The sequence below is a fragment of the Miniopterus natalensis genome, chromosome 8, assembly GCF_054644295.1.
Source record: "Miniopterus natalensis isolate mMinNat1 chromosome 8, mMinNat1.hap1, whole genome shotgun sequence".
Lineage (NCBI taxonomy): Eukaryota > Metazoa > Chordata > Mammalia > Chiroptera > Miniopteridae > Miniopterus > Miniopterus natalensis.
In genome coordinates this window covers 7,593,198-7,619,646 of record NC_142088.1, presented here as the reverse complement: position 1 = coordinate 7,619,646, position 26,449 = coordinate 7,593,198, and the positions used below count along the sequence as shown (strand labels likewise).

The following is a 26,449-nucleotide window of genomic DNA, read 5'->3' as shown; positions in this document are numbered from 1 at the left end:
ACACACACTGCAATGCTGTCCCTAAGGTATTCCTTTGATTACTTACAACATAAAGACTCACAGCAACACATGAGACTCATAATCATTACCCTTTGAAGAGAAATGTTCAAGCCATTCCCATGAACAATGCTTTGGAGGAGTGATCTTGGAGGCTTGTTGCTAAATGAAGGGGAGACTAGTTTTGAGGAGGAATGGAAGGCTTCCTGAGCTTCTTTGTGAGTTAAATTTTACAAGTAGTACCTACTGTTCTCCGGTGAAGTCTCTGGGGTGACAGAGGAACTGGGTCAAAGGGACTGAGGAAGGCATATTGCTTCTGAGGATTAGGCAATCCAAGACCAGGATTAGCAATCCAGAGGCTAAAAGTGGAGTTTATTCAGAGCTGACTCTAAGGGGACTGTATATGTCTTGATAAAACAGAGATAACTAAATATGTAAATTAAAATTTCAATATAACTTTGTCTTTTCTCAAATGTGGACTTGCCAAACTTTGTCCTAAAGTGTGCTATTAGCCAAGACAATCTAGAATATGTCTGGGCACTTGGGTACTGAGTTGCACAACTAGTTCCTGTGGAGTTGTGTTGCATTTTAGATTTGCCCACCTGGAGACTGACACTCGGGCTTGCCTTATGAATGACTCATTTGGTTTGTTATCACCCGCACTTCTTGAGGGTGCTCATGTTCTACGTAATGCACTAGCTTCTGGGGACAGACTGAGGGTCAAGATGGACAAGTGCCAGAGCCTCCTGAATGTGGTCTAGTCCGTCTAGTATCCCTCTCTGATGCTCAAAAAGTTCTCACACAGGACTTTAAAAAGGCAAAAAAAGTTAAAATAAAAACACCACACTGTAGAAGGAGGACCACATGTAGTTTATTATCTGTAGCATACTTGTATAAGCAAAAGCACATTCTATAAAATACAATGTAAGAACCAAATTCCAATCAAGTTGCTCTCTAGAGTCGGTGACTTCCTTAGCCAGGGTGTGGTTAAAAGAAATGTCTCATTGACGGTTAAACCATGTCTGCTTCTTTAGGCACCTCAGGCCTCCCATCCTTTACTGCACACAAATCATGTTTTGTGTTGAACCCTCTCATCCCACCCATCTGTTGAAATGTTTTCTTTCTTTCATATGGACTTTGAATCAGAGCATTTAAATGTCTGTGAGCTTGCAATAGCTCAGCAACTTGTTGAAATTCAGACTTGACTATAGAATCTTCATCATATGTATTTCTATAATTTTTATTACAATTTCTTGTCTTTGGAAAGAACTTAGTAAGTTTTCCCTTCCTCAGTATGTGTGCTGCAAAGCTGTCTACTATAGATGACTCCTCTCCAATGGGTTGGGCTGGGAGGAGGGCCTTTACTCGGTAGTTAGTGATGTTTCAAGTGATGGGACATGTTTACAGCCCTGGCCTGGGTAGGAGACATTTCCAGATTGGGTATGATCTCCGAAAAGCTCATCTTCTCTGTAAAAGTCATTGATTCGATGACACTTCCTTTAAAGCAATAAAAGATTTTCCAGGCTGTGAAAGCTCATGATTTACCCATTTACTTTATTTACTTTTGTTATGCATTGGCTGCACATTCTCAGGTAGTAAAATGTTGGAAACCTGTATTCTATCTGGTTGTGGAACAGGAGTTGGTGAACAGAAATAATATAGGAGGTGGTGGTATGGACCAACGGATGTGGGCTGAGTCTCAGGTCTGTGCGGAACAGGTCAAGAGCAGAGATGCGTCCCTGAGTAGCACAGGCCAGGAGAAGGCTCATGTGCCCCCTCACATGTTGGCGACTCCATGGCCCATAGGACTGGTGCCTGTTGGGGAGGAGTAAAGTCCTTATGTATCCACAGGTCGCAGTTGCCATCCCTTTGCCTGTTGATTGATAGAAGCATCTGTGTCAGGGACATCAGAAGCAACACTTTAACCAAGCCATCTTGTCAACTATTATGTTTATATTCTAGGACTCTATACTTAGAATTTTTTCTTAAAGAAAACCAACACCCTGCGTTTCATGAGTCATAAGATTATGCACAAGCTCTGGGGATAGTCAGGCCTGGTTCAAAAACAACTTAACCTCACGCTGTGAGACCTTGGACATGTTACTTAGGGTCCTTATATCCATCTTTCCATCTGCAAAACAGAGACAATAATCGTCCCAAATTCACAAGGCTGTTGCAAGATGTTTCAGGTATAGGTTGGTGCCTTAAACATAGGTGATGAAGGCATATCCTTATGTTATTGCTCTTTGCTTTGTTGTTTTTCCCAGATACTGAATTTTTTACAAATGGAAGGTTTGTGGCCTTGTCTGTCACTGCCATTTTCCCACAGCATTTGATCACTTTGTGTCTCTGTGTTACATTTTGGTAATCCTCCCAATATTTCAAACTTTTTTTGTTGCTATTATATTTGTTATTGTGATCTGTGATCAGTTAATAGCCATCGACATGAGGCAAGACCTTCAGGAGCAAAAAATTATGACTCTCTGAAAGCTCAGATGATGTTTAGCACTTTTTTTTAGTATTTTTAAATTAAGGTATGTACATTTTTTGACAGAATGTGATTGCACGCTTAAAAGACTACAGTACAGTGTAAACATAACTTTTATATATACTAGGAAGCCCAAAATTGGTTTGACTCGCTTTATTACAATATTTGCTTTATATTGGTGATCTGGAACCGAACCAGCAATATCCCCAAGCTATGCATAATTTTATTATCAGTCATTATTATTATGAGTAATTTAATCCATGCATTGTGCCAACTCATTAAAGAAAGTATCCGGAGTCATCAATCCTCAGTTCAGACGTCAGCCGTGTAGCACAGTACAAAGAGGCAGATTGTTCTGGAAATGAAACATTTGGAATTGACTCTCAGTCCATTTACCAATGAGGGTGTGTTTCGTCATTCTTAAAATGGGTTTAATCAGACCAAACTGCATATTCACACGGACACTGTGACAAACATATTACTTGAGGAATAAATGTAGTTTATATGGATGTAAAAGACTGATAATTTAGATGTTGCTTCCATGATGTATCCTGACAGTTTGTTGGTGCATGGTGAAGTAGGGTCTGCTGAAAAAGAACATTTTTATAGCAACTTTTATATTTTTTAAAAAGTGTGTTTAAAATGAATTCCCCAAACATATACAGGTAAAGAGTGATGTCACCGTGCCAGGCCTCAGGATGGTGCAGGGCCACGCCCTGGGAGCTGCAGCCTGAAATCTGCTTATAACCATGTTTATCTAACAAGTTCATTGTGGCCAACATAAAAATACTGGAAGATTTTTACACATACGTGTGGATTTTTATACTTTCCCCAAAACAACTGGTAGAGTTGTTTTCCTGACAACAGATTTACAGGGAAATTGTTCTCACTATCTCCATGGTTACCACACAAATCCCAGTCGCCGGGCTCTCATCCGGATCAGTGCAGTAGCCTTCTAACTGATCCCTGCGCTTATGTTCTCACCTCCCGAATCCCATTATTAACTGGAACTTAGCTCACACCATGTTATTCTTTTGTTCAAAACACCATTACGTTTAGCAATCACCTTTATAGGAAAAAAGGAAAATCCTCGATTTGTGGCATTTGCTGATTCCCCCTTGTAAATATTTCCACTGTGGCCAGTTTCACACTCCCAATGTGAAGTCACACTGGAGGTGGAAAGACACGTGTACACGAGGCTCTGCCAAGCCAGGGTGCCCCGGTTCCAGCATATAACTAGAAAACTCTCCAATGACTTCTCAGGCCACTCAAAGCCAAGTCCTTGCAAGGACGGGGAATCAAGTCCACGTTTTCAGTCACCTCTTTTAGTATCATTTTCACTCTATTCTCTTCTTGCTAGTTTCATGCTCTTATTACTCAGTTACTTAATTCATAAAATGGGGATGTGTTTGTAGCAACATATCATATGAAACGTATGACAGCATTCAGCATTCTTAAGAAGAAAAATATTGTATTAATCCAAGTGTTGGGAACGCTGGCAGTTCCCCAATGGGAGGGTATGTGACACAGAGATCGCTGAATTTCATTGAGCTAGACAAGTTACTCAGTGACTGTTCTCCCCACAAAACTGGATGTGAGCCAAAGTTTCTGTCACCTGATTTACTGTGAAGAGCATCTAGATCCATGCAAGGAAATGGGAAGTATTTGCTTGAAGTTGAGGATGACTTTAAAAGGCAAGGATGAATCAGTTGCCATGATGCATTTAGTCACATCAAACCCTGTCCATTGTGTGGGTTCAGTCACTAATGCCTGACTCCGAGGTGACCAGTTCGGCTGGATCCATCTTCTTGTTCCCATTAGCCACTCTTTTCTGCTCCATAGCCTGCTTGTGGCTTTTGAAGGAAGACACAAGATATCAAGATATGAAATTCCATTTCTTCCAGAAAACTGGGCCCTACAGAGGGTAAAAGAGGGTTGAAAGAAATGATTTGCACATAAGTGTTCCACATGTACTTGTCAAGGTATGGTTTGTTCTTTTGTGCTTTTTTAATTTCCTGAACTTGGTGGTGGTGTCTAGGGGTACGTTATTTGCTATTCCTGTCCATGATGCTTTAAGGACTGAGCTGGAGTGGATCTCTGCTTGTATAGCTTGTGTATATGATGCAATTGTGTATACAATTGCATTTTTACCCCCATCCTTAAGGGAGGGTCTTGTCTGCCTGGGTTTCACAAAAATGTTTAATGTAAGACAAGAGATAACGATGGGACTTGTTTATGTCTGAGTTTCTTATACTATTATTAGTAAAAGCTAGTAATGCCAACCAAACATAAAGCACTAACTTTATTGAAACTCTTTAAATTTGGCCAAAAAATTCAAAATACTTTATTTGCTTATCACGCAGAATTATATTAGTAGTGCTCATGTAACTTCTTCATTGCATAAAATTTATACATGCTCTTATTTTTATATTTTATAAAGAAATATTAATAGGTCAGTTTTTCTGTTAGAACAGTCTTCTAAATGTCCAGGGCGATCTCAGGGTCTGTGGTAGTTAAAAACACACATAAGAAAGAGCATTCCCTCCCCACTGCAAAAACTTTTACTTTATTTGGGAACAAAAAATTAAAATTATGAAATGAATTGTAAATCCACCTATCTGTTCTATTTGCACTCCCGTGGGTTTAGGAAGTAGAAGTATGCAGGGAAATCAACCAAGAGTGAGAGTTGGAGGATGAGTTGATGCTGGATTTGAAAGTCCAGGTACAATCTGAAGAAATGGAAAGAACACTTTCTACAGAAGAATGAATTATTCACTCATCCCCTCATCTGAAGAAGGTTCTCTCTCTTTCTCTTTTCCACATCTCTCTCCTTTCTTCATTGTATCAGCCTTAACAGCTGTCTGCACTCCTCGACTCTAAGTTTTGGGAAGATAGCACCCTATCCCACACAGATAGGTCTTTAATAATTACAGATTTCTACGAGTAAAACTGGAGTAAGGAGCAATCTGGGAATTCTTACCATAGAGTGGGTGAATTTCTCTGGTTGGTTTATTTAGGACTTACTGTGGAAAAAAAAATTACAGATTTAATTAGCTAATTGAATGTGTATTAATCAGTATCTGTGTTTTTGATAGAGGTCATCAGCAAGGAATGGATATTGGTGAATTTAATAGCAGAAAATGTAATTGAATATGTATGGTGTTGTCACATTATAAAATATGTTCAGATCAAATGCTGTTGTGGGCATTTCAACAAGTGGATCTTCAGTAAACTCATCTAGTAATATTATGGCAAAAAGACCAGAGAAGGCTGCAGACCAAATCTGGTTTGTTGCTTGAGGTCATCTAGGCATGTGAGGGTGACAGCCTCTCCTTCTATTACCCTGAATTTCCTAATCATGACCTTGCATCTGACACAGTCATGCTGATCATATGAACACTGCATATAAGGACGAGGGTGTGGATGGCATCTGAAGGGATTGATAACAGAGGCTGATCATAAAACTTAAGCTGCACACTGAAAAACAAGATTTACAGCAATTGAGGAGGGACTCAGAGAAGATTGCAAGACCAACTGACAGGATGTTCCAAAAAAGTATCAGAGGAGACTTAGAGTGAAGCAAACAGAGGTCGTGCGCTGGAAAGACAAACGTCAGTAGTCAGTGATTGAGATGCTTAAGATTGAGGTTATGGAGGGGGTAAAGTTATTGCAAATCAAAAGATCCAGGTTCTGACTGTGAGAGCAGTGGCTGAGATAAGAAGAGAAAAGATCTCTTTGAGGAGATATCAAGAAAAGGAGTGGCCAGGGAATGTGTGTATATTTAACACTCTGTCTTGTGCAGCATTCCTAAATTAACCTAAAACTTACAATTTTCCACCCTTCATTTTTTAAAACTACATGAGTTGCAACAAAAATCTCTTTTGGTGACTCCAATCTGCATTCAAATCCTGTATTTTCCAAGGCTTGCAAACTCTTTAACAGAAAATTGAAACAAATGCCCACAAATGACAGTTATAAATGGGGGGGGGGGGGTGTCTTTTTCCAGAGAACAACTAAGTGAATTGTCCTCCCTAAATTGAACAATTCTTCAGTAAATCAGAAACTCCCTTTTCAGCGAGGCAGCCTGAAGTCACATTTCCCTGGTCCCCTTACACGTGCATGAGAACAGTTTATTCTAATAGGATAGATCTTAGATTGAAATGCGCTCTCCATTAAACTGGAAGCCCTTGAGGGGTGTGTGTCTTTCACTATTGCCCTGCACAGGCTCACCGAGCTGCCACAGGCAACAAAAACCACATGATAAATATTACAAGGGGGCCAACAAAGATACTGCGTTCATTATTATAGGGAAAATTGTTTGTTTTATTTTAATATGCACTGTGGGCATTAAAACAGTTGCTAATACGTTGTGATAATAGCTTCTAATTTGTTATGAATAAAGATGTCTAGGAGAGGGTGAGGTTTGATCAAAGGCAAGTTTTAACACTGGACTTTGAAGCCCCTAAGGGCTGCGCCATGAAGCCATAAAGCAGATAATCCAAGTGCATGCATTGACATAGAGCATTAGATTCAATTATTTCGTCTGACGGAAACCAATCAGGGAAAGTGAGCTGTTCCAGGAAAGTCATTCTAGAAAAATAGGGAGCCAGGCTTCTGGCCTCTGCGTAGGCAGTCAATGGCATCTATAATTCGATCTATTATGTTATTACATTTGGGTGCATTAAGCTGATGTGCAACCTGTTGTGCATAAAGACGGCACACTGGCCACTCCATTTAGAGTAACTAATGCGGCTATGAATGAGTATTTGGCTCTTAAGTAGTATCTCTAGCGATTCACATTTACATGTCATTCTGATTATATGGAGGAGGGATGGAAAGTTGGTTTTTAGAACTGTGGATATGTTTTTGTTTTTTGTTAAATACACTTAAAAAATTCCAGCGAGTGAAGTTCTCAGCTTTACCAGTCTGCCAAGGTAGTGTGTTCAATAAAAACAATTACAAAATTTTGTTGTTGTTGTTAAACAGAAAAAGCAGTTCATGAATGTAACCTTGTTCTACACTCTCATTTTAACCCACAACAGTCCCAGGGGATCACTAGGTTACATATTACCACTCTATTTGATAAATAAATGAATCTATTTGGGAGTGAATTCTCCAGTGGTCACACGATGATTTAGGAGCAGAGCTAGAAACAGAATCTTCTGAGCAGGGTGGAAAAAAGGTGTGGGTGCAGAGTGTGTGTATGTGTGAGATTGATAGTGTCTTTTTAAATAGTGAATTAAAGATAAATGAGTGATGTCACAAATGAATTAGGAAGAAGGGAGATTAAAAGGGAAGAAGGGAGGGAGGGGCGTGAAAGGAAGGAGAGAGAAAGAACGGGAGGGATGGGGCAGGAGCTCACAGTGTTTGAGGGAAGGTGTTTCTAAGGGAAGAGGTGCCTGAAATGCTTTGCAATGCTTTTGATCTCTGGTAAGAATGAGCTGATAGGCAATAAAGCTGAAGGATGAATTCATGTCAAAAACCCTGAGGAGGGAGATTGAGCCAGAAACCTGAGAAGTGTTACAGAGGTAACTTGTAAAAAATGCAAAACGAGAGGGGAGGGAAAAGACAAAGGGCCCTCTCCTTGGAGGGCAACAATCTTCTCCCTGAAAAAGACCTTAAGTTGCTATGCTGAAGAACTCGGATTTACCAAAACTGAGGTGTCCTGAAGCTCTGAAATACTCATTATGAGTTTGTATCATTTGTAAGTATAGTATTATCTTAACTTTTAAGTAGGATAACCTTAAGTTGCATTCAGATAAGTTTAAGATATTATTTAGAAACATTGATGTTTGGTTTGATATGGAAGATGAAGCAGCAGTGTATTTTAATTCGTGGACAGCTCATCCTTTACAATGATTCTAGAAACATCTAGAATTTTCTGATCTTTCTTAAGTGTTTTTTTTTCCATTCACCCTCCTAACTCTTTAAACTGTAATATATTTCTGGGACCTGACCAAGAAAGGAGATCAAGTCACAGAGGACACTTGTAGAATGCCCTAAAGGAGGTTCTTTCATATGGTGACGCATAGAGCCCTTCAGCAGCCCAGAGGAGTGGCGCTGGGTGTAGCCTTGAGAAAGCATTGCTGATAATAGAAGTCTTCCTCAAAGAAATCACATCTGAATTAGGTTTAAAACCTGATTGACCTAAAAGAATGTTTTAGTTCAGGCAGCGATAGCAGCCTGTTGGCTGAGGTCATGATTTAACCCGTCTGTCACCTCAAGACTCATCACTACACTTGGCATATGGTGAGCTTTGAACTTTATTTTAGAATCAACAATCTCGAACAAAGTTAAGGTGGGAGCATGTTATATTAAAGGAATCTTAAGGTCAAGGAAGAAACATGCTGCAGATGAGACCTGGGATAGGGCTTAAGCCTTGAAAAACGTGCGTGTCACATACAAATTTGGGTTGTTAGTCTGAAGAACTGGGAAAGCTATCAAAGGGTTTTAATTTAGAGAGTGACATGAGCAAATCTGCATTTACAGGGATAAATCTGGCAGCACTGTGGGGAAAGGTCACATTAATTTAGCCAAGAAATGATAAGCACCTAAACCACAGCAGACCCGGGGAGATGGAGAGGATGGGATTAAGCCGATCCCTGAATTCAAATGACTAACTTATAACAAGACTGAGAGTTTAGAGTGCATGAGTGTTCACAGAATCGTCCTTTCTCCGTCGTAAATTAAGAAAATGGCAACGAAGTGCGGTGATGGCCACGGGCAGTGGGCAGGGGCTGGCTGGAGGCAGGCAAAGTCGGGGAAAAGGGGGACATCTGTAATAGTGTCAGCAATAAGAATGAAGAAAAAAGAAAATGGCAACTAAAGGAAAGGGGAAATGCATCACAATATTAAATATCACAATCGTTCCTCTGCTGCTTAAAAAACCTGGGAGCTATTTCTGAACTATTTCCAATCAGATGTTTCTTCGTTTATTAGATCAATCAGTACCTATTGGGTGCCCTCTTTGAGCCAAGCATCCTTCCAGCCTTTGGAAACCCAAGACAAACAAGGGGCCATCAAGTTGTGCCCAAATACCTCTAATTTCTCAGGTTCTCTAGATCTTAACGGTCAGCACACAGTCTCTTCTCCCTCCTCTCGCTTATCTGATTAAGTCTTACTCATGTTCTGCAGCAGCTGGAAAAGCCACTTCCTCCGGGGACTTCCCAGCCCTTGAGCCTGGGTAGGGCCCCACTGCACCTGCCCAGTACTTCCCCTGCGAGAGCATCTAACCACATGCTGCTGAAGACACGCTGGCTCAAGGGCCTGCGATCCCCTGAGGACACGGACCACTCTGCTTTGATCACTAACTGACAAAGGCTAGACACTTAGATGTTTGTTAATAGTGAGCAAATGAATTAAATGACTCAACCCAGAGAGCTGTTTCTTCCGCCAGAAAAATTATACCTTTAGAAAGGCAAACCAATTATACTTTGAATTGGCATTGTTAGCCCCTTCTGTTGAGCAGGTTCAAGGCCATTATGTGTTAATGTTTTGTACTTATAGTTTCTGCTTCTAGGTCGAAAAAAAGGAGCCACATATGTCTAGCCCAACTCATTTCTAAAACCTTGGCATGTTCTCAAAACATATTCAAAGCTTATGGCAGTTTTAAAGACGCAGATAGAATATATTTTCCAGAACCTCCCCTTCTTTGGTTGAATTTTTGGAAAATATCTCCCACGATGTGAACTTCTGTAAACTATATTCTAAGTTGAACCTGAAAATCATGATTTGATTTTAATTTTTCATATACTCTCACTTCTTCAAGCCAGGACACTCCAAGGGGTAGAGTCGTCTTATTTATGTATAGAAATAAGAAATGTTTTAATTTTAGATTCCAAAGTACCATAGATAATAACATATGTTAATCTTAAAAGCACTTGTCATGTTTCAAGTAAAAATAAGTTGCTTAAAAATGTTCCACAGAATTTGTTCTGAGCTTAATAAGTGTTATATTTCAGTCCTGCCTCTTTAGAACCTCAGAATCGAATAAAAGGACTTTGATAAAAGGCTAAAAATATCTCTCAAGTCCCCATTCTGACCTCCCCATTTTATTGTTATGACTAAGCATCAAATTAATGGGCAGCAATATTGCTCTCAAACTCTGGATGATAGGTACTTTGTGATAAATAATGGTGTATTTGTTTTTCAACCATAACTCCCCAGCCATGATTACCCTGAGCCCTAATGTTCATAAAATTCTTGAATTATCATGGGGTTTTGACAGAAATAACCATGAAATTCATCCAATAGATTTGCTTAACTCTAGATGATACCCAACTAATAATTATGGCAGAAAAAACTAGTTATTTTTGTACCTCTTCCCTCACTTTCCAGCAAGATCTCCGCCCCCCCAATTTGGATTTGGAAGTATATTTCCTGATCATTACTGCCAAAGCCTCTTACAGAAATAAGCAAAATGCATTTATATTGTTGGAGTGTTTTCCTTTATCATGCTGTAGAGTGGAAACTTAATAAAATGCCTATTTTATAGCTGGGAACAGAAAGATGGAAATTGATACAGAGCTCCCTGGCAAACTAGAAAGGTAGGGAAGGTAAATTAATATTTGTCTAGCTTTTAGTTTTACCAGTCACTTTGCTAGGTGCTTTTGAAATTCTTTATCTTATTTTCTTATAACAACCCTGGGAAGTATGTCCCTCATTATAAAAGTAATTGAGGTTCAGAAATGATCTGCCTTTTACCTAAAATTAGATAGCTAGTAAATGGGGTTGATTATATATCTTAGACTCTTTCTGAGATACCCAAGTTTGGGCAGAATTGAAATATCCTAGCAAGGAGAAATAACATATTTGATGCTTAAGAGTATCCATTTGAAGTGTAACATGTGCAGCTAATAGAATCTGGGTTCTCTGTCCTGAGACAGTTTTTTTTGTTTTTTTTTTTAATTTTTATTCTGTTGTTTTTTCTTTACTTTTTCAATAATCATTTACCACAGCAGTTAATAAAAAGGTGTATAAAAATTCCACCTTTAACACTTGACTTTGAGATGCCAGAAACATCAATAAGCAGGCAGACACAGGAAATTCATGTCTGAAAAAAGTCTAGGAGTGTTAAGATACTAGGAGCACAAAAGTAGGAAATAGATATCACTGAGGATATGAAGTGGGAAAATGAACACTTGAGCTTAAGGCAAAAAAAACATCCACAGTCATGGCTTTGAATGAGCAATTGGGGCTCAGGGAAGCTATTAAGGGTAATGGTGAGTGAACAATTCAGAAGAAAATACGAGCACAGTTTAATTTTACTGGAGCCAAGTCTCCACATCAAAGTATACTGAATAATTAAAATTATATGTATGGGACAAGCATACAAAGCAGTTAATTATTTTAATTTATAGTGATAGATAGAAAAATATTTTCAAGCAGCGATTGGTATGATGCATTCATTTCTTGCTCTGGATCATCCCTAGTCCGTACCCGGCCTCAACTGCATTTTCTAACAAAATATTTATTTAGTAACTACTGCATTGAATTTGTTTCTTCAGGACTTTTTCCAATGCAAGTGTCAGAAAACTCAACTATATTTGGCTTTGACAAAATGGAATTTAGGAGTTGACATAACTGAAGGATTGACCTAGCTGCAGGCATTGCTAGATCCAGGTCTTCTACAATGCAACAGACCTGGTCTCACTACTGTCCCTTCATGGTGGCGAGAGGGATGAGGTGGGTCTGGGCTTCCACACCACGCACGGTGTTCAGTGCGGTTGGACTGACTTGAGGCATTTGCCAGTCCCTACAATAGTCATGGTGGCCACGGGGACCTAGTGGTTGATTGGCTGGGTCTGAGTAACAAGCTGGACTCGGAAGAAGACTGGTTATTGAACAGGAATTTCCATTACCAGGAGCAGAGAGAATGAATTTTTGGAACGCACAAATGACTATAACGTCCAGGAAATTCTGTAACTGAGCCCTCCATCTGGCTATCTCCAAAGTGGACTTCCTTCCTTCTTTCATTTCTCCTTCATAAAACAAATATGTTGGAGCATGTGTAATGTGCTAGCGACTGTTGCGGTGAGAAAGAAGACAGGATACCTGCGCTCATGAAGATCAAGGTGAGCGGAGGTGAACAGCCACTTGTACTCATTAAGGCCCCATGGGGATGGAGGGAGTGTAAACGTGATGAATTGGATGACAAGTTTCATCTGCCAGAAATCGTGGCAGATATAATCAATTATGACTCCTAAAAGTCTGACTTTGGGTTGAGGCATATTGCCTGTCAAAATAGGAAAAGGTATAACACATTAATCTCTTGGCTTTTACTGCATACAATTTTTCAAGAGAATGGATTGCTTCAGCTGGAAGTGACACCTGGGAGAGGCCGATGGTGAAGAAAAGGGACATGCTCTAGAGCCGCAGCCCCGCTGGTGGGTGCGCTACAGGGGACTCACTGGGCAGAACGGGGTGCCTGCCATTTGCCCTCGGATAGCCAAGGAGGAGGCAAGAGGGAGGTAACATCGAATATAAGCTTTTCGAGTCATTATTTTAATGAATGAAGTCTAAATATTGATTTCCTTTCCTTCATCTATGGTAAAACGCCTAACATGAAGGATTTGAACAGTTAGCAAACGACAGCTGTCAACTCGCCCAGAGGCAGATTTAAGGACCTCATTTAGGGCTGCGGCCTCCAGGTTCCTCTCCCATGCGCCCCTTTACTTTACGGGTAAACGTGCCCGTCCCCTGAAGCCAGATCCACGTCTTTTCTTGAAAAGTCAACAGGAAACCTTCCAAGCGACTCAGAAGTTTGCAGTTAGGAACGGACTATACACGTCAGGGTCGCAGATGGGTTTTTCAACTCAGCTTCACAGGATTGTTCCAGAAAAAACAAAATATTCGAACCAGCAACTCCTCCCCTAGGTAGCCCTTCAGTTTGTTTCCCAACTCCCTCGCGGGGCTTGCGGGCGCCTCACCCACGGAACGGGATTCTGTTTCCCTCCAGTGGTTCCCAAGGACGACTCTGCTGGGAAACATTGGCGTGTTTGCTTCACAATCACGCACAGAAGCTACAGCCCTGTCACCTTTAGAGATGACATCTCACCTCGGTAGCTCACCCTTCTCCGGGGTGGCGGTTTCATCGCTAGAGGGAAACAGTTCTCAGGAAGACACATGACGTTGGTGCTGATGGATTTTCAAGACGACAGCAAGACAGAGAACCAGCCCTGCTGCGCAGCGGTGTCCAAGCAGCTTTGAAGTCCTTGTTTTGTCGCTTTCCTCGACAGTCCGGATCCACAGGTACTCTTAAAATTCAAACAAGTACTGCAGAAAGTTAAGAGCATGAGGAATGCATTGGCCTGGATGGTCTCGGTACTTGGAGTGAAACGCAGGATTTTGTCTGGACCCTGTGTGCGGTGTTTCGAGGTTACACTTTATGTATACCTCCCTTCAGAGACGTGGCCCTACAACGCAAGTGCCGATTCCGTAAACACGGTTTGGGAGGATAGGACTTAAAAGCGGGAATTTTAAAGCTAAAATTGTTGACCGCATGTTATATGTCAGGCTCTGCGCTAAGTGCTTCATATATAGGATCTCAGGCAACCTTAAGAGCAATTCCGTGAGGCCAGTCCTACTATTTAGCAGACAAGGAAATGGTAATGGTCTTAGGGGTCAGGAGCTAACGTTGTACAGCTGTTCAGTGAGGGAACTGGGGATGGAGCCCCAACTCAATGACTCCAGAACACAACTGTCTGGTCTGTCCATTAGCCAATAAGTTGTTTGGGTGAGAAGTTTACAAATGCCAATTACTTCTGGGAAAACAACCTCCCTCAATTTAACCAATACATTGTCTTGTGTGTTTTATAATAGAAAATGAACCAACACAACCAGATCTTGCAACACTGCCTACATTGTGTGAGAAAAGGCATACTTGTTTAAATTCAAATTCAGGATTATGAAACTTATTTTTATTTTTATAACATGCAATGTGTCAGGCTTAATCTATCTCAAGTGTTAGAGTCTTATTGCAAAAATACTCTGCTTTCTCCAGCCCCCGTAACTTTCACTTTGAGCCAAGTGTTCCTACAGTGGAGTTGGTTCCTCCCTTCCCAACCACCATTTAAATGCTCCGTCTGAAGCCGGGGAATGTCCCATTTTCACACGCATTTCTTATTTCTGGGGTCTCTGGCTTGTCTTTAGGCTTTCTCTTTCCTCTTCTTTGGTTTCTGAACGTCACAGGCTGTTTGATTGCTCCCAAGGATGCTGGTTCATGCCCTCTAGAGAGCAGATGGGGGTTACAGGGCGAGAGATTTACTGAGGAGGTTGTCGGGGGTGGGGAGGAAGCAGGGACAAGGACAAGCCTCAGGCCAAGGTGCAGGCCTGACAGCTGTGAAAGGAGGCGATGGAGAAATGCCTGGACAGGAAGGGCCTCAGGTGGACTGTGGTGTGGCTGTGGGAAAGTCTCAGCCTGCCCAGTGGGGGAAGTCGGACACAAAGTTTGCCCATAAAGGACGCCCACCCTGGGCAGAGCTAGCCAGGCCCAGGGACAGGGCCTTGACTGAAACGCTGCAGGGGATTTGAAGATTCTGGTGCGGGCGGCCGGCGGCTAAGTCCTGTCCTTGGAGAAGTTTCGCTTCTGATGGAAGTCTCGGCAACCTATCTCAAACCGAGAGAGAGTCGTGTTTTTACATTTTTGCTCAAACTTTTCTATGTCAAACTTAAGAACCTTACATTTGGAAACCCTGCGTACTCTTGAATATTTATTAGGTGTTTAGAACTGCCCCGGGATCAGGCGGTTTTAACTACATCTCTTCATTAGATGCTGCTATTTTCATTCTGTGAGGCTCGCTTATTGCTCAGCTAAAGCTCTAGTGTCCCCGAAGGTTTCTGAAGAACTAAGAGGTTGCCAATCCCTTCACTGGTTTAAAGCGTCTCCTCCCTCGCTGTCCCCCTTCCTCTCTCTCCCCCCCCCGCCCTGTACCTGGCCACGGAGCCCCCCAGCTTTGTGTGCCGGCCTTGTCTTTCCCCTGCATCAGCCAGGTGAGGGTCCAGGTGATCCTGACGAGGTGGCGGAGTCAGGAGCTGTCCCCTCGCCCGCAGCCTGCGGCTCCCCCACGGGGAATTCCCGGTCACGTTTTAAGCCACCGACACCGTTTAGCTTGGAGTCAAGAAACGCGATCCCAGCCGGGTTGTGCCCTGCGGCCCCCCCCTTTTCTTTGGAGCGTGACCCTGAGACTACCTGGGACCCGGGAGACCAGGACACGTGTTGGGTTTCTGATGAAACCAGGCGGCGTGCGCTTCGCGGTCGCGCGTGGCGGGTGTGGAAGGCGCGGCGCCGAGGGCAGCGTGCGCGCCTCGGGCCTGGCGCGCGCCCCGGGCACCTGTGGGCAGCGTGCGCGCCCCGGGCACCTGTGGGCAGCGTGCGCGCCCCGGGCCTGGCGCGCGCCCCGGGCACCTGTGGGCAGCGTGCGCGCCCCGGGCCTGGCGCGCGCCCCGGGCACCTGTGGGCAGCGTGCGCGCCCCGGGCCTGGCGCGCGCCCCGGGCACCTGTGGGCAGCGTGCGCGCCCCCGCGCCCGGCTCAGCTTCCCCCCACGGACCGCCGTCTGCTTTCTCTTACAGCATAGGCGGCGACGGGCGAGGCCGCGACGGCAGCTACGCGGGCAGACATTTCCGCATGGGGTTCATGACGATGCCGGCTCCCCAGGACCGCCTCCCCCACCCCTGCTCCGGCGGCTTCTCCGTGAGGTCTCAGTCCCTGCACTCGGTGGGGGGCGCGGACGACGACCGCAGCTGCGGCTCCCGGAGACAGCCGCCCCCCAAGCCCAAGCGAGACCCCAGCACCAAGCTGAGCACGTCGTCGGAGACGGTCAACGGCGCGGCCACCGGCACGAGCGCGAAGGGCCCCGAGCGCGCCGAAGGTAACCCGCCCCGCCCCGGCCGCGCCCCGCCCCTGCCCGCACCTGCCCGCCCCGCCCCCGGCCGCGCCCCGCCCCTGCCCGCACCTGCCCGCCCCTGCCCGCACCTGCCCGCACCTGCCGGCGAGGAGGAGCCCGGGCAGGGGGGGCGCTTACGGAGGTGCTGCCCAAGAGCAAACAGAAAACGGGATTTGGTTTCCCGGGGAGGGAGGGTTTGGGTGTTTTCTTACCCCCTTAAAGCTTCCAGTTTTCAGGAAATTATATCGCCTAGAAATATACCTGAAATTTATATCGCCTTGTTTTTATAAGTATTATTTATGTAACGAAAGAACTATTATGTGCTTCTTAGGGGATTCTTATAAGGCAGGAAGATGTAAAGATGAAAAAACTTGTGGTCATTTTTAAAAATAATTAGTTTTTTACGTTCTGGTGTACTTCCTTCAGCGAGTGGTTATGTACACACACGAGTGCGTGCGTGCGTGTGTGTTTTCCCTCACCTATGAGACCTGATACACCTCGGCCTCCTAGCTGGCCCATGAGGATAAAGTAGGTCAGCTTTAACTCAGATCCAGTCCCCAGGTGGGAGAGTAGTCAGTCTGGAGTGTGCTTTGACGGAAGCCCATTTAACCGATAAAAAACAACAGAAGTTTCAGTGCATACTGAAAAAATACAAATAAATGCCTGGAGATGAAGCTAATCCAACCACTCTACATGGAAAATCTCCACTTAACGCTCAGTGTTTCCTGTTGCTCATATATGCAAAACTGCGTCAGAAATATGTGTATGCGTGAGTACAAATGTGAATAACATGTATGTGCACGCATGTCTACAAAACTGAAATCATCGTGCGTAGAGTTGTGTGCTTTGCATTTCCACTTCCTCTCTTGTGACTATTTTCCAGGTCATCTGGGGTGTTAAGCAACAGCATTGTTAAGGAGAGACGTGTGTAGCATAGCGCTTTACCTAAGCATTACCCCCTTGATGAGCACTTAGGTCGGATCCAGTTTGGTTTACTATGTTGAACAGCACAGCGGAGGTTGTGTGCATGCCTGTGTGTCTATTTATGTAAATATTGTTTTCTGCTGCCTTAGAGTATTTGATTTTCCCCCCTCATGATTCAAGGTCATCAGTATGTCCTTCAACGTGCAACACATTGTTGCTTTTAGAAACAATTTAGGTGTTTGGTTTACTTGTTAATACACTAAAGGGCCCTGGAATGTTTTAAATGTTGTTCTCAGGTTTCCTCTGATACTGAGCATGGTGCTTTCATTTCTCTTTGTTTTCTGTGACCTTGTTTCCAGAGGTTACCTCTTTCTTGCTTTTGTTGCCAGAAAACTATATAATCAGTTTATATTAGACTGTTTGCAAAAGAAGTTTACACATTTCTTAGAAGAGTGGCCTGGATGAAGAGGGCCTGAACCTGGCCTAGAGGACTCTAGAATCAAGGCTATAAAGAAGTCAGCCAAAGGGGAGGGGAGAAAAACAGACAAGGACAGCAGCCAGTAAGGAGCCTGTTACCAAGCCACGCGCGTGTGTGTGTGTGTGTATGTGTGTGTGTATGTAATGCTTCTAGAAACATGCCTGGAAGCAGTGCCAAATGCACACTTCAGAATAGATCCCTCTGGCAGGGGGACCTAGGGTATTCACAGTGACCTTGAGCTAAGGGTCAGGATGGTTCTCCCCTAGAAGAAACTTTTGAGTGTCAGTTCAATTGTCTTAAAAATAGAACTAATCGCCTTCATTTGGGGCTCTCTGGGTAGCTAATTCTGAGCTAGAGGAGCTCCTAGTTCTTCCAGATCCCTTCAGCATCTAAAGATCTCGGGTTCCAAATAGCTAATTATCACATGGGACAGAGGCTGCATTGCTATTTCTTCTGAGGATATAATTACAGCAGCAGCAAAGACTGGGGAACCGACTTGATAGGAACGAGGTGTACCGAACACTAGGCCCCACTTTGACACCGCTCCTCAACAGGAACCCTAAAGGTGTGCTGAGGAGCCTTCAGCTGTCGTGTGTCTTTGAGGATGGTCAGTGGACCAGATGCACTGTGCACATTTCACCTTCTCCTCAGAGCACTTAGTAAAAAGTCCATTGCAAACGCGGGTACATTCAATCTCTTCTTTCAAGTTATATAACAATAGGGATCAGGGCTCGGTTCAGAGATGGGAAAGAGCCTGACGTCCAAATGAACACATTCATATGTGTGTCCTCAGAGCCAACATTATATAAATATGTAGATTGTTCTTTTATGAATTCATAGTTCTTTATAGTTGTGAGATAACTGAAGTTCATTACAGAGGGTGCATTTTCTTTACAATTTTTCTGGCTATCAAAATTATTAGGAAGATGAAAAGCGAACTTTTATGAACCTTAGCCTGACTTTTCTTTTTTACATTAAATGTCAGCAAAATCAAAATATTGATTCAGTGGCATTAGAATGATTTCCATGGTAACCAGCTTCTATTTCAGTAAGGGATTATGGCTCCCCTGTGGATAAAAGTTAAAAAGAAATGGACTTGTAACAAAACAGCTTTTCTGAGTAGGAAAACAAAGTTTTAATGATAAACACAAACAAAATAAAAATTGCATGCCAAGAAAGGTATAATTTAGTTTTTAAAAAGTATAATCTTGCCACATTAAAAATATATATTTACTATTCTAGTGTAGGAACTTCTATAATAATACTTTTAAAACTTATATGTCATACAGTAAAAATGATAAACTGGCCATGATTTCCCTTTTCTATTGCCTCTGTGTGGTACCTGCTTAATTTGAGGAAATAGTAGATGAAGTAAAGGAAGTTAACTAGGATGGATGAAAGTCCATCAAGCCCTGTTTCATGTACGATCCAGAAAAAGCAGGAACCATGAAACCTTACATCCACCATTCCCATTGCTCAGGCAAACAGGTGTCCTGTTCCTCAACAGCATCATAGTTAGTGACTCTGTGGTGTGGACAAAAGGCACTGCACTTAGAATCGACACTCAGACATTGACTTTGAGCAAGTGACCCAGTGAGACAGTGTCTTTACCTTTAAAAGTTTATAAATAGCTGAACATCGATTGTGCCCTGCCTTCCTCACAGCCCTACGACAACCCCTTGGGCTAAGGCCTACGAAGGTGCATGATTGAAAGAAACTGCTATACAGATATGTTAGTACTGCTTTAAATGTGGGATTGCCACCTAGGGTAACAGGTATAATAGGGCTGAATACTGTGACATTTTGGTTTGGTGAAGCACATATATTAAAAATCAAGAGGAGAGGAAAAGAAAGGTCATTGGCACACACACTCTACGTGATAGAGGCTTCAACATTTTATACAATGACCCACATATGCAAGGAAGTATTTTCCAAGTGTAATAATCTTTCATAGTACATGACATTAATATAATATTTAGTATAATGGGGAAAGCAAATTTTTATTAAACTTCAAGTACCTCTACACTTTGGGATCCTTAAATAGTATTTTTTTAGTTAAGCTTTTCTTTACAGGCGTATGCTATTAATTGGAAGAACACTGAATATTTTAACTTTCATTTGTTATGAACCCTTCAAGGCATTTCCAGCCCTTAATTTATGATGTTATTTCTTGATTGTCTCTTTGCAAGCAATGAGGAAATATTTTTCACTTGGAATAATGTACCTGATAGTTTCTGATTTTTACCTTCTAAAGATGTTTAGCTGAGTCATATGTGTGAACCACACATGACTCAGCTGAACCACAAATTGGAACCCCTGCAGGGATATTTGGAATCGTGATTGTCTTTAGAAATGTGCAATGTGTGGTTGAGCCAGAACCAAGAGAGGAAGGCTAAGTTCATCACAGGGTCTCTGTCTTAAACGCAAAAACAAATTCCTACTTCAAGGTGACCAAATAATGAACTTACAGCCTCTAGGAATGTTGTTTTCAGGCCTCCATTTATTCATCCAATACTTGGAGCACCTGCCTTGTTGGACTGGGAATCCTTTGGTGAACTGAACAGAATCAATCCTTGCCCTTGTATTACTATCAATTTTGTTTCCAACTCTCCAACTCAGCCTCTGTTCCTCTCTACATGCCATGAGGCAAGCCCCGATTTATAGAAATCACTTCTAGAAACTGAAAATCTGTCATGACAACCATGGGACCTTCTTCCACGTAATTAGTTGTTTAGCCTGGAAGAAATAGTTTATCACATCTTAATAATGTGACTTTTCCTGCAAAGGTTAGTGTTGCTCTTTTGCTGTTGGGTGTTGACAATTTAAAGGTGCCTGACTCTGATTTTCTGCCAATGTAAACCTTCAAAAGCAGCCTGTGGATATTGGAGGAGAGAGGAGGCAAGTGAGTTGAGTTGCTTTATCATCTCAGGGCCCTTCCAGGTTTCCCGGGTCAGAATTCCAGTTTGGGAACTTAAATCAGCACTAGTCAGAGGCAGCCATCTATCGCTATTGCTTTCTCAGTGACTAGCCCAGATCTCTCATACTTTATCAGGTGATCATAATTTTTTTTAAAAAGATTGTGCCAATTACAACTCAGTATGATATATTAGGAAACATGGCTTTAGAGGCAAATAGACTTTGGTTTCATGTTAGCGCTGCCAACATGCATCACTCTCAGCCTCAGTTTCCTCATCTGTAAAGTGAGAATGGGAATACTGACCTTATGTGGTAGGGGTAACCCAAGATGCCACCCAAGATTCCCCACTCCCTGGGACACTCATCCTGTATATATTCCCTGGAGCCAATATATCATCGGTGACTTGAAGATGAAGGGAGATGTGTCAAGGAATGTGGGTGGCACCTAAGAATTGGAATAACCCCAACTAAAAGCCAGCAAGGAGACAGGGAACCTGGGTCCTGTAACTGTGAGGAACTGAAATCTGCCAACAGTAATGACCTTGGAGGTGGATGTTTCCCCAGAACTTCCAGGCGAGGACTCAGCCTGGATGCCACCGTGACTTCAGCCGGTGGGACCCTGAGCAGGGAACCCAGCCTTCTGGGTTCTGGCTGTGCCTAGACTTGTGCTCCTTAGAAATGTGAGCCAGGGAGGGGCACTGGTGTTCAAGCCGCTGTGTTTGTGACAACTTGTATGGAGCAGTGGAAAGCAGTCCGGCTCGCCAGGTCCTCAGGCCGAATCCGTGGGGTGAAATATCGAGAAAAGCACGGAGCTTCGAGCAGATGCCCAGCAACCTTGCTGTCTGTCCTTCGCTCCCAGCGCCGGGCTGCAGTCTCAGGTAGTGGAGGTGGTTAGGACAGTGCCAGCAGCTTTCCAAACGTCCCGGCCGGACCGTCCAAGTGACTGCGTGATGGGCCCTCGGAAAATGCTCACCGATTAGGCCTTTCGAGTATCTGCTTAGCTCCTTCTGAACCTGTTTGGATCTTCTCCTGACAGGGTCCTTCCTTTCTCACCAACAATCTTAGTTCTTTTAAAGGCCTCGGTATTGGCTTTTCTGGTGACTATTTGAATGGCTCGTGTAGGTGACTGCATAGTGTCTGCTCCGGGTCCTTTTTCATATCCCAAGTGGCACTTGTGCTTATCAGGGTGTGACTAAGGAATGCACAAAACCCCGTGCAGCACCGCACAAATAAAACACAAGGAAGGGGAATACAAGCTCTCCAGGTCCTCATCGTTCGGCATGTGGTGGTGGTAGTGTGTGCTCTTGTTTGCTTTCTGGGAGAGAGGTGGGGGTCATCACCGAAGGCCCACATTCCTGGGTTTCTCTTTCCAGGTTGACAGGATCAGAAGCTTCGAGGCTTCCTGGTGTCAAAGCCATCTGTCAAGCCAGGTGCTGCTCAGATGGAGGCAGAGTTGTACATCTGCAGTGTGTGATCTTTTCCTAAACGTGCCCTGAGGCCCATGAATGAAACAGTTTGTATGTTAAATCATCATGCAGCTCATCTCCCAGACCTGGCCGTGACTGTCCATTCCAGTCCCAAAATGACCCTGCCTAGTGACTGCTGTCACCCGTCATGCTTCTGTTAAGTGGCTGGATTTCACTTCATTTGTTTCAGTGTCTAAGATTCATAAGAGGATTTTTGTCCGTGTTGTTGGCTCAGATGGGTTCTTCCGTGAAAATCTGATAGACCTAAATTTTCTGAGTGTCTGTGTGATCGAGACACTGATCTGGAGGGTGTTCAATTGTTGTGCAACAAATTGACACAAATTTAGTCCCTTAAAATACCACACCTCTATTGTCTCACGGTTTCTGTGAGCCAGGAGTTCTCCCAGGGTTGCCCCAGGCTGCAGTCCAGGTGCCAGCGGGGCTGGGTCAGGGTACTTTCCACGCTCGCCTGGTTGTTGGCAGAATTCATGTCCCTGAGATTGTGGAGACATGATCGCTTCCTTCTTCAGAACAGAAGGAGAGAGGCTCTCTCATCTCGATCCTCTCCCTCCAGGGAGGGCCTGGATCTTCCTTTAAATAGGTCGCCCAGGATAACCTGCCTTTTGATGAACTCAGAGTCAACAGATCAGGAAACTTGATTATAACTGGAAAGTCCCTTCACCTTGTTTCCATAGACTGTAAGTTAATCACAGGAGAAAAATACCATCACATTCACAGCCCGCTTGCACCCAAAGAGAAAGATTAAAGCCCCAGAGGGCGGGACTGTGGTGGACCAGCCTAGAAGTCTGCCTACTCAGACGCAAAGGAGAAGATTATATATATATTTCTTTCCTAGCAACCATTCACCTATGCGGTTGGGTACTTCAGAAGTCAACTAGTGGGACGTTAATTAGCAATGCAAGAGGTAAACTATAATTAAATATCACCACGCAATCTAAATAATTGGTAAATAAACAGGGCACACTAACACCCCTCCCCTTTCCTTTTTCCCTGCTGCAAAATGCGTGGATTGCTGTATTAAGTTGAAATTGGGAACATTTTCTTTCTTGGTTTCGGCCTTACTTGTGAGACATGAGAAAATACCTTCCTTAGTCCTGCAGCCCCCACACCAAAGAACTTCTAGAACATAGAGGTCCAAGTAAGATATTGGCACCAACATGGTGCAAATATTAAAAATTACAGTGTGCATAAATAAATGGCCGTCCATTTGATCCTTACTGCCAGTTTTCCTAGTTTGTGACTCTCTGTGGACCTAGTGGGCTAGCTTGACCCAGCACAGTCTCCGTCCCCTAAAACACCGCATGGATGTGGGCCAGCCAGTGTACAGCAGCCCTGATACCACTATGGTGCCCCCCAGTGCTTTGCCTGTGGGCTGCTCCAGAACCCCAGGATTGTAGTGATTGGCGATTCATTTATACTAAGTAGCTCTGCCCGCCTATTGAGTAGCATTTTGATGACAAATAAAGATGAGACTGCATGTTGCCAAGGTATGCAACTTCTGAATTGCAACACTGGGTCCGTGTTATGGATAAATGGATATCAGAAAGCATGTGTCCTCGAATGAAGTTGGGGTTACTACTGTGACCCTCATTGCAATTTTCCATGGTCTCGGTTTTGGGCCTCAAGCTTGGCTAGGTATTTATCTGTGCAGTTTATACTAAAGCACTGCGGGGTAATGTAGCAAACTCCTAAAGGACTAAGAGCCTGTAAGGACAGTGGAGGAAGTAAGTTGACAGCCTGCCTTTCTTACACACCCCCTCCCTCACTTCTCTACAAAGCCCTCACCTTTCCTCTGCTTCTTTCCACTTGAGTCTGGCCCCTAAACATGCTCCTTTACGAATGAATCTTCCAGGAGACCGCCTGATGCAAAGAGTTAATGCACTTCCAAGGGTCTTTCATGTACAGAGAAGTTCAGGCACTTGGAGAGCTCTGAGGGGAGGCGCGGTGATTCATGATCCTCAGGGAGCTGGTGCTGGGGGGCCATCCGTCACCGCTCCCAGCGTGGTTTACAATACAGTCCCCCTCTGAATGATTTAAAAGATGCGGGGGCCGCCTGCGTGCTCTTAGGCTGGTGCAGCCTTACACTGGCTTTCCTCCACTGCTTTACATTTCTGAACCTTAGTAGGATACAAATTAATTACGGGCGGTGGCAAAGGATGCTGCTGACAGGCTGTAATGCGTTATTGGCACCATTACTTTTCATTTCGTCCCCATTCTATAAATCACACAATGTTCAGCTTATGCCATTTAGATAAAGGTTTAAAAAACCAAGTTTCTTGATGAAGACAACAGAGCTGAGATTTCTTTCCCTTAAGCGGCTTTTGGAAGTTAGTTTTCCCCTTTCTTACCCGTCTGTATTTCTGGGCCACCCCGAGCCATTCCTGCTATAGTCCTGCGGGCCGGGTATATTCTTCCAGATTAATTCCACTTTGTTATTCTAGAGGCACCCAGCTTCTGAGCAGTGTTTCACGCTACCTCCGAGAAGACTGGGTAAGGCCATTTTTTAAGGCAGAGTGACTGCGTGTGTACATAAATCTTGCCTCTAATTGACCTCGATGAAGCGTACACTTACTGCAGAAAGAGTGCTTTCGTTTTATGGCCCTGTGTCTGCACTGACAGCTTTTATAATACAAATTTCTTTCTGTGAGTTTTCCTGTTAAGTGGGAAGGCAGTGATGTAAGGCAAGCTCTTCTTAAAATTTTTTTTGCTATTAATATGTATTAAATTAAGTTGATTATACGGAGCAGAGCATGGGAACACGTCACCCTGTGGAAATCTGCTTTCTGACAACTTCATCCAGTGAGAACAGCTGAAAACCAAGACGACTGAGGAAGAGCTTAGGGGAGCCCAAGTCCTCCTTCTTGTACCGAGGCTCAGTGAATTTTACAGAATGTCAACTGCAGGAGATTTTTTTCTTTTAACTTGCTGGAAAACCACTCCCTAGGGTGCTAGGGAAAACTGCTCACAGTAGTTTCTCGTCAGAGGTGCTTCGCGACCAGGCCGCCCCGGGGCGGGGCGGGGGTGCCGAGGGCAGCCGAGGGCTGTGGGGGCTTCCGGAGCCGAGTGCCAGAGAAGCTGTGTTCTCCGCAGGAACTGGCCGCGAGGAGCTGCCCGCTCTGCAGGAGCTTGGCCGGCGAGCTGCGGGAGCCGGGAGACGGGGAATTAGTGAGGAAACGTCAGAGAGGCGTTGCCTTTGCAGTTGGAGCAGTTACGCATAATCCCATTTTTATTCCTTTCCTACTAGAGATGCAGCTACAGTGACAGAGATGTAGATACACAGATATAGACAGAGACACACACATAGATATGGATATATTTATAATACGCATGTTCTGTCTGTGAGAAAAGGGTCCCAGCACTCTTTATAGATCAGAACTCATTAAATGTGTCCTGTTGGTCACATTTACATTTTTTATTGCAATCTGGAGGATCGTAAGCCAGGAATGAGTTTCAGTGAAAGATCTATAGATCCTTAAATTATAAACATAGCAGCCACAGCTATTTCAGCAAGTAAATAAATGCAAAAGGTTGTATTTAACGTTCGTGTTTCCAAAACTGAAACCTAGTATGGGACGTATATGAAATAAAAGCCCGGTCCCGAGCATCCCTAGCACTCAGCTTGCCCTGTAGACCCGGCCCCCGCAGCCCTGCTCCCCCTCTCGGCCCAGGCTCTGCCCGCAGCCCGGGCTCAGGGTCTCCTCCCACCCTCCTGCCCCCTTGCAAATGCTCATAGCCTTACCTGTGTGGAAATGCTGCTCTTGGAGAATTTCTCACAATCTTCACATTCTTGCCCCAAATCTCCTTGAGTGAAGATGTACCCAGCTCCTCCCAGGACTGTGCTTTTCCAGAATTAAACATTCTTTTCTGTGCTCTCTTCCATAGCAGGTTGCCACACTTGACATTGCTTTCTTTTTTTCCTGAAAGACTCTCTTTTCCTATCCTTACTAAATTTCCTGAAGCATGCTGTTTAATAAATCTATATTGAAGTTGACCTTTATTTATTTGGAAATGAAGCTGCAGAGATTATGTTTACACATTAGAGATATGTTATCCAATGATAGCTGAGCTCATTCTTACAAACTGTTTTTCACCATTATATACCAAATTAAATGTTACCAGTAATTATTTATTCTACCAGAGTGTTTATTGAATTGGGGAGAAATTATTCATAATATTTAATACTATCTGTGGCATTTCCAACCCCTACAGGTACAATAAAAGGCACCGTTTATTAATATGTCCTAATAGTTTTAAAAACGAAGCATAAATATTTTC

General features: G+C 43.6%; 1 protein-coding gene across 1 annotated transcript in view; it reads left to right on the top strand.

The window, feature by feature from the left end:
- Positions 1-26,449, top strand: part of NYAP2 (neuronal tyrosine-phosphorylated phosphoinositide-3-kinase adaptor 2) — a 176,734-nt gene that overhangs the window by 53,379 nt on the left and 96,906 nt on the right. The window contains exon 2 of the mRNA XM_087819366.1: positions 16,056-16,354. Coding sequence (XP_087675492.1) covers positions 16,056-16,354 — 299 coding nt within the window. The remainder of the gene's footprint in view (positions 1-16,055; positions 16,355-26,449) is intronic.